This window comes from Mesoplodon mirus (assembly GCF_964341445.2).
Source record: "Mesoplodon mirus genome assembly, chromosome: 8".
NCBI classification, from domain to species: domain Eukaryota; kingdom Metazoa; phylum Chordata; class Mammalia; order Artiodactyla; family Ziphiidae; genus Mesoplodon; species Mesoplodon mirus.
In genome coordinates this window covers 84476421-84489256 of record NC_138984.1, presented here as the reverse complement: position 1 = coordinate 84489256, position 12836 = coordinate 84476421, and the positions used below count along the sequence as shown (strand labels likewise).

At 32.9% G+C, this 12836-nt stretch overlaps 2 protein-coding genes across 9 annotated transcripts in view; one reads left to right on the top strand and one right to left on the bottom strand.

Annotated features, from left to right (window-relative positions):
- The window catches only part of CFAP210 (cilia and flagella associated protein 210), a 99956-nt gene extending 98510 nt beyond the window's left edge, over positions 1-1446 (top strand). For both annotated transcript variants that reach the window (XM_082630617.1, XM_082630616.1), the window contains one exon: positions 948-1446. In XM_082630617.1, the coding sequence (XP_082486743.1) occupies positions 948-1292 (345 nt within the window). In that variant the 3' untranslated portion in view covers positions 1293-1446. The remainder of the gene's footprint in view (positions 1-947) is intronic.
- A 3947-nt stretch (positions 1447-5393) lies between these two features.
- PPIG (peptidylprolyl isomerase G) overlaps positions 5394-12836 on the bottom strand; it is a 40841-nt gene continuing 33398 nt past the window's right edge. For 6 of the 7 annotated variants that reach the window (XM_082631153.1, XM_082631152.1, XM_082631157.1 and 3 more), the window contains 5 exons: positions 11361-11574; positions 10412-10573; positions 8927-9014; positions 7311-7447; positions 5396-7124 (listed from right to left, as the gene is read on the bottom strand). In XM_082631153.1, the coding sequence (XP_082487279.1) occupies positions 6008-7124; positions 7311-7447; positions 8927-9014; positions 10412-10573; positions 11361-11574 (1718 nt within the window). In that variant the 3' untranslated portion in view covers positions 5396-6007. Of the gene's footprint in view, positions 7125-7310; positions 7448-8926; positions 9015-10411; positions 10574-11360; positions 11575-12836 lie in introns of all 7 variants that reach the window. The other variant, XM_082631158.1, reaches the window with a different exon arrangement.

Sequence of the window (12836 nt, the reverse complement as noted above, 5' to 3'; positions counted from 1 at the left end):
AAAGCCTGTTTTGAAACGTAGCACTCAGTAACAAAAATTTGGTATTTTGTATTCATATGGTTGTTTTATTTCCTCACAAATTTCAATTCCTGGTAGATCTATCAGGTTTAAGCTACTGTTTTATGCTGAAGTGTTGGTTACTGAGTTTGAAATATATTTTCATGAATACTATATTCATAAGTAGACAAAATCTTAATTTTTGATAAACTCAGCATTTCTTAAAATGCTTCTGAGAAGACACAATAAAAAGGTGTCAAACAAAACTTTATAGAAATCTTTAAAAACCCATTAGTCACCTCATATAAGCAGTTAAAAGAACAATGGTTTTGTAAATTATAAAGTTAAAACAATGATGAAATGTTAGTAAACTGGCTTTTGGTAGGTAGATTGCTTATTCTACCTAGCTCCAACATTGATAAATGTCACTTGTTCCAACTTCAAATTCTGAGGAAAGAGAATGTAACTGGTTTAACCACTTAATTCAGATATTCATTGCTGACTTAATCTTATGTGGCTGAGTCACATGGTATATCTGGCTGATTTGGGACACTGGGTTTGGGTGCATTCCTTCAGAATAGTGGATGGATAGGGACAGCAAGTGATATGTCTTCTATACTTGTCAAAGTACACATCTTCTAAATGGTAGAAACAGGATTTTAAACTTGGTTATTTGATTTTTAATCTTAATTTCATGCTGCATTGTTTGAAGATGTACCATCACATAATACTGAGCCACTACTTTGAACATGATACTATTGTGAGAAGCATGGGAGAATTTATGAAATAAATTATATAGTTGTTAAGTCAGGACTTGTCAAATATCAAATATTAGAAAGCTTGTCAAATATTAGAAAGCTCTATCTACAACTTCAAATGCTATATATATTTAGAAAATTGATTTTTTTTTTACTAATACAAAGTATATTTTTTCTTTCCTTCCCAAATAGGCCAAAAATAAATTTAATGCACTGCAAGCAAAACAAGCAGAATTAGAGTACTGCAGACTTACTGAAGCTCTTGTGGCTGGAAAGCAGAAGGAATTTCAGGATTATGCCAGAAAAGTAATTGAATCTGAGTCTGAATCAACAAACAAATATATTTATCCTCTTGTAAAAGCTGTACAGGAAGGACCTGGAGGTGGTCGTGGACCAGTTTTTGTGGACAGAGGTGTATTAAGACCCAGCTATCAGGCAAATGATATCACTGGAGTCCAGCTCCCTTTTTATACCTCTCAGGGATCAAAATATAATAATTTTCAAAAGTCTAAGGGAAGGCTAGGTTTTACATGGTAGAAAAAAGTTTATTTTTAAGCAGACTGAGTCATAGCTAATATTATGAGCTACAAATTCAAGTGAATTATATGCTTATAATTTGTTAATAAAGCTGCTTTTCATCTAAGTACAATTATGTCTGATCTGATTCTTCCCCATTCAAGATTAAGTCAGATTCCATTTTTTATTTTGATAAAACACATACACAACCGAATGTATAATTTTAGCCATTTAAGAATATTCAGTGGCATTAAGTATATTCATAATATTATACAACCTGCATCTATTAGTACACAACTGCTCTGATCTGCTAACATGATAAAAGAAACCATAGCTAAAATTTGTGGCAAAGATGTAAACTGGAACTAGGACATTTTGGGTATTGAGAGGACTTGGTGGGGTGGGGGAGGTGTAAAAATTATGAATCCGCGCTTAAAAAAGAAACATAGTACTAGGTTAGGAAATATGTTTAGGAAAGAAACCTAGAAAGCAATGAAAATAGAAAAAGCACATTGAAACTAAAAGTATTTTAATAACAAATTTGCACAGTCCATATGAAGCACTCACATTTTACATATTCTCCTGGCTTAATAAAACATTTAAAAACACTCCAGAATTTGAGAGTTTAATAATATTCACCTGCTAACACATAAAAACTACTGAATGGTGAGAACGTTTTTACTTAAGCATATATATTTTCAGTGACTCTCAAGTTAACTAGGTTCATTTTCCCTAAATATGACTAATTTAAATAAAACCAAAAATAAACAAGAAACCAAAAACTAGACAATCTGTTTTACAAACTCAATTAACATTTATATGGCTTTACAATGGTAAGTGTTATATTAAAGCTGGCAGGCACAGAATATAATAGTGTTCCTGCTGCTGAGAAATTTGGAGGAATTAAAAAGCAAATAGTAGCATTCCAGTTGACAGTAATGCAAATTCCGTGTATAACCTTAAAAGTCTGCTGAGGCAAAAGACACCTTGCAATGTGAAGCACTATGACTGAACAATTACACTAGAACTTATTCCTAAACCTGGAAATTGTCACTGCTGGCTAAATTCTTAAAAGAAGTTCAGCATTGTTAAACTCTTTGCTCAGTTTTTTCCTAATACAATTTCTGTATCCCCATGGGTAAAATAAAAGTATCATTTTAATTGATTTATCTTCATTATTTAGCTTTTAATAAAAATAAAGGCCAAATAAGCTAATACAATGATTTAAAAAATACAAAAACGAACTGTTTATGATAGTATAGTTTATTCTATACAATGTTTAACTATAAAAGTTGATAGTTTCAGCGTTTCAATTCTGTAAAACGCAGTTTGCAGAAAAGTTTAACAGTTACTAATGATAAGAGAAGCAGCATTTTGATACTAATTATACAATTGCAACAACAGCTTTATTCCTAAATTTCATTAAAAAAATATACATCACAGTGACTTCTGAGCTACGAAAAGAAGTGCATTAACTTCATTTGTTTTTCCCTTCCGTAAAGAGAGCAGCCATAACTTTTAATATCCCCACATACAAATACCCAATTTATTTATCCTTCAAAATACTATAAACACACAAAGGGGGAACAAAATATACAGCATGTGCTTTTGGTAAACATAGGAATTTGCTTGAAAAAGGGGGGTGGGGCAGACACACAAATCAATCCCACCACTCCCCCCAGTACATAAAAACAAACAAAACCCCTCAACAACTCCCTTCTCCAACCTTGCTGATGGAAATTTTCAAATTCCACAAAGGTTCAAAGTGTGATGAAAAAAACTGCCACCCAGAGTAAAGCAAAATCAACTACTAAAACCATACTAATTTGTTCCACACACTAACCTGAAAACAAATTAGAACTGTCAGTAATTACTACTACTGAAAACATGAGAAGCCCAGTGTGTTCCCGTTCCCAATATTAAGAAATTTTTACTTTTCAGTTTCCTATCTTCCACTGAGTACAGAATCAAAGGCCATTAGGCAAAGCCAATATGAATCAATATTATACTTGTGCAAAGATGGATTTATAAGACAAATTCTTTGAAACTTCTGTGAGGGATCTGATTAAGAAACTTAGAAACTACAATGCTCTATGAACTCACTACCTATAGAGTAACTTAAAAATGTTTTAAAGCAACCTAGTAGCTTCTCTACAAGCTCTTTAACGTTAATCTCTCTGCAGTGTCAATTTCTGTGGCAGATGGTTTACCTAGAGAAAATTCACATGAAATAATCATGAAAAAATTTCTCATATATTGCCAATCAAGCAATAAAAACAAACTAATTTAAATATCTTTAAGAGGATATTAAATCAAACATACTTTGAGGTAAACTGTAAGCTCAAACCTAACTATTATCAATTTGGCAGTAAGAAATTAAATAGTTGACTTTTAGGAAAACAGTTGTTCAAAGTAAAAACTAAAGGTTGCACAACTATTAAAAATGTAATGAAAGGATCATTTGATTAGTGTACTATTCAGATGCAAAGGCAGATGAGGTACAATTAATGCTGTTTGATCATTTTCTAAATGTTATATTCTGAAAATAAAATCTAGCTGATTGTCATCTCTCACTTCAACTCCTTCATATATCTGTTCTATTGTAAAAACAGCTAACGAAGTTTTTTTTTAAAGGCTTATAAATAATGTTTAGCATGGAATTGCTTCTTTGATGACCAAAACTGAATACTACTTAAAGAAATTACTATTTTTTCCCCCTATGGTTACTTGTCTATAATTCTTAGTGGATAAAGCTCCGGGATCAGAGAACATAGAAGTATTTTTACTTAGCATGTTTTTTTTAAAAAATATAATTATTAGAAATCCTTTCTTAAACAGCACCTTTCTTGAAGCTCAAATAGTTTATAACAAAGACTTTTTAAATGCAGTTTACTGAATTTAAGACAAACAATAACTAATTTAAAACATATAACATTATACAGCTTGGGGACTCAAGACTCAATTATCTCTAAGGTTTGTGGTCAAAGTCTCTAAGGATTCAACCACCCTGGATTATCATAAACATCTATTACTTTTACCATAGGAAAAAAATTTGGTAAGACTCTGCTAAGGATATTTGTTTCAAGATATTGCAAACAATCATTACCCTATTTGTTATATAAATGGCTACCACAATGCCAAATGTATCATTACTGTATTAATCAATAATGGGAAGTATTATGCTAATAAGCATTGCTTTGCTCAGTACAAATAACACTGAGTAGCTACTGGGTTTACGAAGGAGCCATCTTGGTAACAGAGTAGCTATTTGACACTAGTGACAAATATTAAAGTACAAAAGCACTCTAGAGGCAACCACTAATTGGAATTCTGAAATTTCTTTTCAAATGAGGCAGGTTTTGTGTTTATTGGATGTTCAATATTTTATTTAGAAGAGAAATTACAGAATAAAAGGCCACACATCACTAAAATAGCAATATACCACACAAAATTCTAAATGGACTTTGGATATCTTTAGTGTTTCACACTATAAGCTATCAAATTTTGCAACTTTCTACTCTATGTGGCAATGTTATACATGCCAAGTTAAAATAATGATTAACAGTTATGGTATAAAGCCCCCTGAATAGAAGAAACCAGAGTCATAAACATGCTACAGCCTACAGTGATACATAGATAAAAAAGATGCATTTTCTTGCCGGTTGAAACTCACAGTTATGAGAGTTAGAGAAGTCAGGTCAAGTTAAAAAAAAAAAAACATGCAACATTAATACTCAACTCTATATAGGTCAGTGGCCAAAAAGAGAAATCTAAGTTAATGTGTCAATACTAACAATTTTTAGAATCTGTCTAACATAAAGACCTGCACAAGTGGTATGTTTTAGTGAGAAAACTATTTTTTTCATTTTAGAGAAGGGTAATGGTAATAATAATAATAATAATAATAAAACATTCCCCCAAAGCAAGTTTCATCTCTTCAGACCAACAGCAACACAGAATTGAGAATTACAACCTGATCTTCAAGGTACAGTTCTTGTCAGATGCTGTGTAACAGCAAGCCAAGCCCAATCAGTACATCAACTGAAAAAAATACTCAACTATATTCATAGACAGTGAAGTAAAACAAAACTAAAGAGGAAAAATATTAATATGAAACAAGCTACTGGTAGAACTATAAAGAGTAACATGAAGTGCAATATAAATAACTATCTATTTTAAAGCACAAATTACTCTAAAATCAAAAGTAATGACTTAATATCTCAAGTTATTAGGGTCCCACTTCTGTGTAATTAAAAGCTGCTGCTGCAAGCCTCTGTTATAAATGCAATAGAAAAATCTACACAAGATTTCTTCTACCTAGTGGCTTCTAAGGTTAATCATGAGAAAAACAAGCTTTTGTAACAATGTATTCCAACAATCAGTTATGTTTGTTTCCAACTGACCGATCACACAAATTAGGGTGTAGAATAGCATGTTTGCTACTGGCTGATTGTTGCAACACAAAAATGCATACATGAAATAGTTAAACACAGCACACAGTATTACACCAAAGTGTTTTTCTCATTTCAAGTTTATTAAAACTTTTGCAGTACAAATTATCCAGGTTGCAGATTATCAAAAGATTGACTCAATAAAGTCCACATTGGAGAAAAAAAAAAAAAAAAAAAGGACGAACATAAACCCAAAACAAAAGAAAACAACATAAAGGGGATTCATCAGCAAGTCTCTAAAACTTAAAATTTGAGACAGAATGGAAATAAGTTTATATAACTCACTCATCCACTTTTGTCTTCATCTGTTCCAGGGCTTGATTCATGATCAAATTTTTTATTTTTATCATGTGTGTGGTCATTTTCTTGACCCTTTGATTTTTGGTTTTCTTTTTCCACCGAGGATCTGGTCTTCTCATCCTCCTTATTTTTCAAAGTGGAGAACTTTAATTCAACTTTAATTAATTCCTGACTACTTTGTTTCATTTTTGAGAACGGACTTTGATCTCTATCAGCCTTTTTTTCCCTGTTACTATTTGAGCTACTATGATCACGATTTTTAGAGTACATTCTCTTCTCACCCTCAGAATTCTCTTTTCTGTGTGAACTTTTACTTTCTTGGTTTCTGTATTTTTCTTTGTTTCTGCTTTGACTTTCTTCTCTCTCTGAGCTCCGTGAATCCCTCCTCCTTCTCCTCCTGTCTTTACTTCTTGATCTTCCTGGCGTTGCTCTTCTCTCTCGGCTCCGTGACCTTCCTCTTCTTCTGTACTCCTGTTCTCTGTACCTATGATACTCCTTGCTTCTGCTGCGATCTCGGTCATGGCTTCTAGACCGCACTCTTCTGCTCCTGTCCCTACTTCTGCTTCGTTCCCGTGTTCTACTATTGTAACTGTGTTTGCCTTTAGTTACATCGCGTTCTCTACTCCTAGACTGTGCACGTCTGTCCTTGTCCTTACTTTTATTATGATCATGCTCATTGCTTTTGGATTCTAACTGTTTAGACTTCTCTTTACTTCTACTCCTTTCCTGATCTTTTCCTTTAGAATCAGACTTTTCTTTTTCTTTAACATTCTCATGATCCCTTTCTTTACTCCTTGACCTCATCCTCTTTTCTTCATGTCTATTATGCTTTGTATCTCTTTCCTTACTCTTGGATTTCTCTTTGCTCTTACTCCTACTTTTCGATTTGGCCCTTTTCTTTACCTTGTTTTTATATTTATCATCTTTTTCTGAATTTCTTCTGATGTCTCTCTCTTTGCTGTTAGATTTATGGTCTTTAACTTTCTTTTCCTTTTCACTTTTTCTGTTTGGACTCTCAGAAACATGCCTATGCTCAGTTATTTTTTTCTCTTTTACTCTAACTGGGCTTCTTTGATTTTCTTTTATTTCATTTAACTCACTCCTAAAAAATGAAGAAAAAAAGTTTTGGGGAAACTTTATTAGGAAAACAATGGTGTCCATTATTGTTGAAATGATATTCTATTTTCCTTAAGACATTCAGAAACAATTGAAATGGTTTTAAATGAAATAATTTTAAATAGTTAAAAAAAAACTTGTTACTACATTTGAAATAAGAGTTAAATCTTACTTATCCCCTTTGATCCATCTTTCACCACTTGATACCCTCATTCTTTGAGCTCTCTGCATCTCCTGCCTCCAATGTGGAGGAGTCTCACTACGTCTGAAACGATCCCTTGATCTGGATCTAGAAGGAGTTCGATAACGCTTTAAAAAAAGAGGGAAAAAATTAATACATAAAAATATAAAAGCATTATAACAATTGCTAAAGTATACGTATTTCTAGGTTCAAAAAAATGTCTGATATTTCCATGCCTTCTAAAATAACTAAATTTCCCAATTTTCAGGTAGGAAATCAATGAGGCATAACATGGTTTGATATCTTTGCTTTCATTGCTAATGAAATGTGTGTTTATATGTTCTTGTTTTAAATATTTCTTGGGTTTAAGTTCTAAAACAGTAAATATCGATAGCTATATCCCACATCAACAAAAGCTCTTTTGAATCCTCAATCATTTTTAAGAGTGTAAAGAGGTCTGAAGAAAAAAAAGTTTGAGAACTGCCATGAGAATAGTTAGGAAGCCACTTATAGTTCAGAGAATATACAATGGTGAACTGACCTAAGATGGCAGGAGTGGAGCTTGAGAGAAGCAGATAGATTTCAGAGTATTTGGGAGGTTGAGGTTGAACTGACAGGATTTGGTGATGGATAAGTTATATAGTTATAAGGTAGGAAAGAAAGGGGAGAAACAAAATGATTCTTGGGCTTCAGGTCTAAGTACTTGCACAGGTGGCAGAAATCTAAAGGTGGGTCAGGCCTGAAGAAGTGTTTATGCTCACCATTGTATATGATAAGTTTAAAGTGCCCATTAGGCACCTAAACGGTTATCAAATAAACCTTTGGTACCAGAAAGGCAGATGAAAAACTGACAGTTATCAGCATACAGGTACCCACTGAAGTTATGAGAGTGATGATATTGCCCAAGAAGCATATGCAGAGTGAGAAGAGTTAGAACCCTGAGATACTACAATATTTAAAGATCAGGTAGAAGAGCACGAACTAGCATTGGAAATTTAAGGTAGACTGGCCAGAGACAGGAAGAAAAGATGATGGAAGCAAAGGGGAAAGAGTATTACAAGGAGGGAGATTAAATAAGACAAAGACTGAAAGGATCCAATGGATTCTGTGACATGGAACTGACCATAAAGCAAGTGCTGTTTTTCAGCAGAATGGCAGAAGACAAACTGAAATGGCTGAGGAACGAGTAGGAAGTGAAGAAATAATATACTAAGTATAGCCACGTTGGTTAAAAGTTTTGAAAAAACAAGAAGATATTTAAATTCTGATGAGGAGAATCTAGCGAAGAGAAAGAGTATGAAATATAAGAATAGGGTTAATTTTTAACAAGCATAGGGACACAGTGGTCAGGAAGTAACAAAGGGGTACAAGAAAAACCTCAATCTCATTTTATACCATGTACATGTAAAATCCATTAACATCCCATGGATTTTCAATGTGGAAGAACCAACACAAAGAAGTTACTATAAAAAGAGAACATATAATTCAACATCCGTATCTACTCTAAATTTTAACTACTTATGTATAAAACAATACTTAAGAAACACTCTAGGATTATTTAAGATAAATGCAATACTATTAGGACTTCTGGGAAAAGAATCACCTACCCTTGGTCCTCTTCCTTTAATTTTCCTGCCAGACCTAGTAACTAAAAGTCGCCTCTGGTATGAAGCAGGCTGGGAGTTAAGTAGATTACTAGAAGGAAGCAAAGGGAAAATTAAAAAACATTATTTTATAAAAATAAATCTGGAGAACATAGCTTTATTGATCTACTAATAAATTTAAAGTCTTACATATATAATCAGTGGTTCTCAACCAGGAATGTTATCAATCCTAGTAGTTATCTGGAAAAGTATGGGAGCATTTTTACAACTGTCAATGACTAGAGGGTGCTATTGGTACCGAGTGACAAGTGAGGAATGCTAAAATCTTGTAATGTGTGAAGATGAAGAACTATCCTGTTCCCAAATGCCAACTGTGTCCTGTTGAGAAACACTGTTATATAATCATCACTAAGATGAAGTCAACTTGATAGCGCTAAGGAACTCAGAGTAGGCTACATGCTGTTGAGAGAACAATTTTAAAGCTATCTGATTCTAAAGTATCTTACTAGCCTATAAGCAGTTGTTCACTGGTAATAAAATTAGAGAAATGTAATTAATGTGAATTAAACAGAGACAAGATGGTCTGAATTAGCAAAATGTTTAATAACATGCTTTATACCAGAAAGAGAAACTATTTATTTTCAAATAATAATGAGTTAATATTTAATTAGCACTAACAATATCTGTGTATGTTATATTTGAAAAATGCATTCTAATGTAGTTCAAATATCTTCTGCTTAATGTTTACTTCCTTAGAAACACAATTTCCTATTAACTGAGTAAAGTAAACTCAATCCAATCCATCAAAATTATCCCAATGCAAGTAACCAAGACTTATTTTTATATTTTTACTATATTGTGAAAGTATAGGGGGAATGCTCAGAATTTTATCACTTTTAAACACGTTATTTCCAATTATAAATAAGAGAAAGATACCCATCTTTTTTCCTATCTTTGGACATAATTATTAAAATGATTCATAAAGATCCAACAACTTCTAATACTAATAATGTGAACTTATGTAGAAAAATTTTCAAAGTACTTGAATATGCTGTCAATTTTCAATACCACAATATTGTAAACCGGGCAAGGAAAACAGCATTTTCCCCCATCAGACAAACTGAAAAATAAAGGCTCTTACTTGCTTAAAAGTTTAATGTATACAAATAACAGAGTAAAACACTTGTTTTAAATGGAATTTGTTTGGAATGCCACTTAACATATCTTTTTGCCATTTGCAGTGCTTGTTTTTTTTTAAATTAATTTAACTTTTATTCAAAAATCTGTCTGAATTAAGTCAATTTATCTTTTCAGCTATGTGGTTAGCAAAAAGGAGCTTTGCTAACATTATCCTATTAAGAAATTTCAATCTTGGGACAAGGTCACCAATTAAATCTTATCTAAAATAAGCGAAAATGGTTTTTTCAAAAAGAAAGGTTCTGCGGTAGAGAATGTAGGGCAGTTTATAAAATAAACATATTCACATACCACTCTCTCTCTCTCTCCCTGTTCTTCCTTTCTTTTTCATCAGCTTTAGGAGGACTTTTTCTCATTAGGAATCTATTTTCAGGTATTGGAGGGATTTCTTCTGGACGAACAGTAGACTGGGGTTGTGCTTCAAGATTTTCAGCCTCACTTTCACTAGATGCACTTTAAAAGAAACACACAAAACAAATTCCACTTGGTTATTATGTACCTACCCCGATTTTCCAATTGTTGGTATTTCTTTCCTTTGTAATATGTACAATATATACACCATTCTGTCCCCCATCTCTGACCAAAGATGCAATTACATGGGGAAAATACTCATTCCTCTGACAAACCAACCAAAAACCAAAACCAAATGTTTCTGTTATCACATTCTCAAAAAATATTTTCCAATAAAATGGAACCAAAATATGATACTTCATGCGCAATGCCCTCTGATAAATTTAAAATACTTGAAAATATAAGTAAAGAAACTGCTTTAGAGGCAACAGGCTTATAAAGGTGAGTTTTAGTACAACCACAGATTATTTCAGACGAAACAGAAAAGAAATATGCTGACATTATCTGCTTTCTACCCTATGCTATCATAGGAGGAAAAAAAATAAAGAACAAAAAAGTGAGAGACTGCTACAGAAAATAAAGAAAACAATAATTGGTTTCCTATAATTCTCACTAATCTTATATTCCTCCCATAAAATACAAACCTATATAACCAAAAGGTCATTGAGTTCAGACAAAATGAACTGAATGCTTCTGTTGAAAATTAAAATGAATGTACCCAAATTTAATCTATAGACTGTAGAATATCAAAATGGTCTTATACTTCATGCTATGAAACATTTTTCACTATTTTCATGTTCCGTATAATTGATCCAAAATCCCAATAGATTTATATATAAAGAGAAGGGAATTAGAATACAAAGTCAGTACTGTAAAAGTAAATTAAGACCTTTTCTTGCTTTTCTTTCGCTTCTTCTTTTCTTTCTTGTGTTTACGAGAATTTTTCCTATGTTTCTTCTTTCTTTTTTTGGATTTCTCTTCAGAAGCACTTTCAGAATCAGAAGAATCAGAAGAGGACTGAGAATCGCTTGAACTATCTGAGTCACTGGATGATGATGAGGAGGAGGAGGAGGATTTATGTCTTTTCTTTTCTTCTTTCCTAGCTTTAATAAAAAGCAAAACGGTTTGGTGAACACTTTCTAGACAAACTTTGTAAATGGGAGTTTAGATTTTTTTGCAGATTCTCAAAGTCCAGTATTTAACACTTAGCTCATCCAGCTATTTGACCTGAGGGGTAAAGGAAAGGAGTTAAGACTCAAGATTAGAATCCAGATCTCCAGATTCATGGGCGAGAGTTATATTTGTATCTAAAGAATTTGGGAAAAGTAATAGGTAAATCTAAAACATTAAACTAAGTTAATTTTAGGAATCATATGAATAACATAATTTTTTAAAGGCACAGAAATAACATTCAAGAATCCCAGATTCTAATCTTTTTGTCTTTTTCTCTTATTATCAATATTGGAAGTACAACTGTAGGAGAGAAGTAATAGAAAAAATACTATGCATGAATGTGGAAAGATAAGAAACACAATTCCACTGGCATGGGCTTATTCAATGCCTGAGTATTCCTCTAATGATTAAGAAATTTAGCTTTGGTTGAAGAGCAGACTTACAACAGGGGGTACTGGTAGTCATTTGCCAATGATTAATAACTATGTTTTGGGGTCTCTACAAAAGTAATTTCAAATTTAAATTTTATTTTGGGTTAAGGAAGTTTAATTTTAAAAGGGGTCCCAAAACTCAAATGCTTTAAGGATGAGGAAACTAACAAAAATAAGTGAGGTTAACCAGGAAATGAAGAAAGATATGACAGACTGAACAGAGCTTCGCCCACCTAACAGTATTCTAATTCAAACCATGGTGGACTTAGAGAAGTGAATTCAACAATCCGATTAAAAAATGAGCAGAGGACCTGAATAGACATTTTCCCAAAGGAGACATACAGATGCCAACAGGCACATGAAAAGATGCTCAACATCACTAATCATCAGAGAAATGCAAATCAAAACAATGAGATAGCACCTCACACCTGTCAGAATGGCTATTATCAAAAAGACAACACATAACAAGCGTTGGTGAGGATGTGGAGAAAAGGGACCCCTTGTGCACTGTTTGTGGGAATGTAAATTGGTGTAGCCAGTATAGGAAGTAGCAGCATGGAGGATACTCAAGAAGTTAAAATAGCAGTGCCATATGACCCAGCAATTCTATTTTTGGGTATTTATCCAAAGAAAACGAAAACACTAATTCTGAAAGATATATGCAACTCAACCTTCACTGCAGCATTATTTACAATAGCCAAGATAAGGAAGCAACCTAAGTGTCCATCGATACGTGAATGGATAAAGAAGATGTAGCTTGC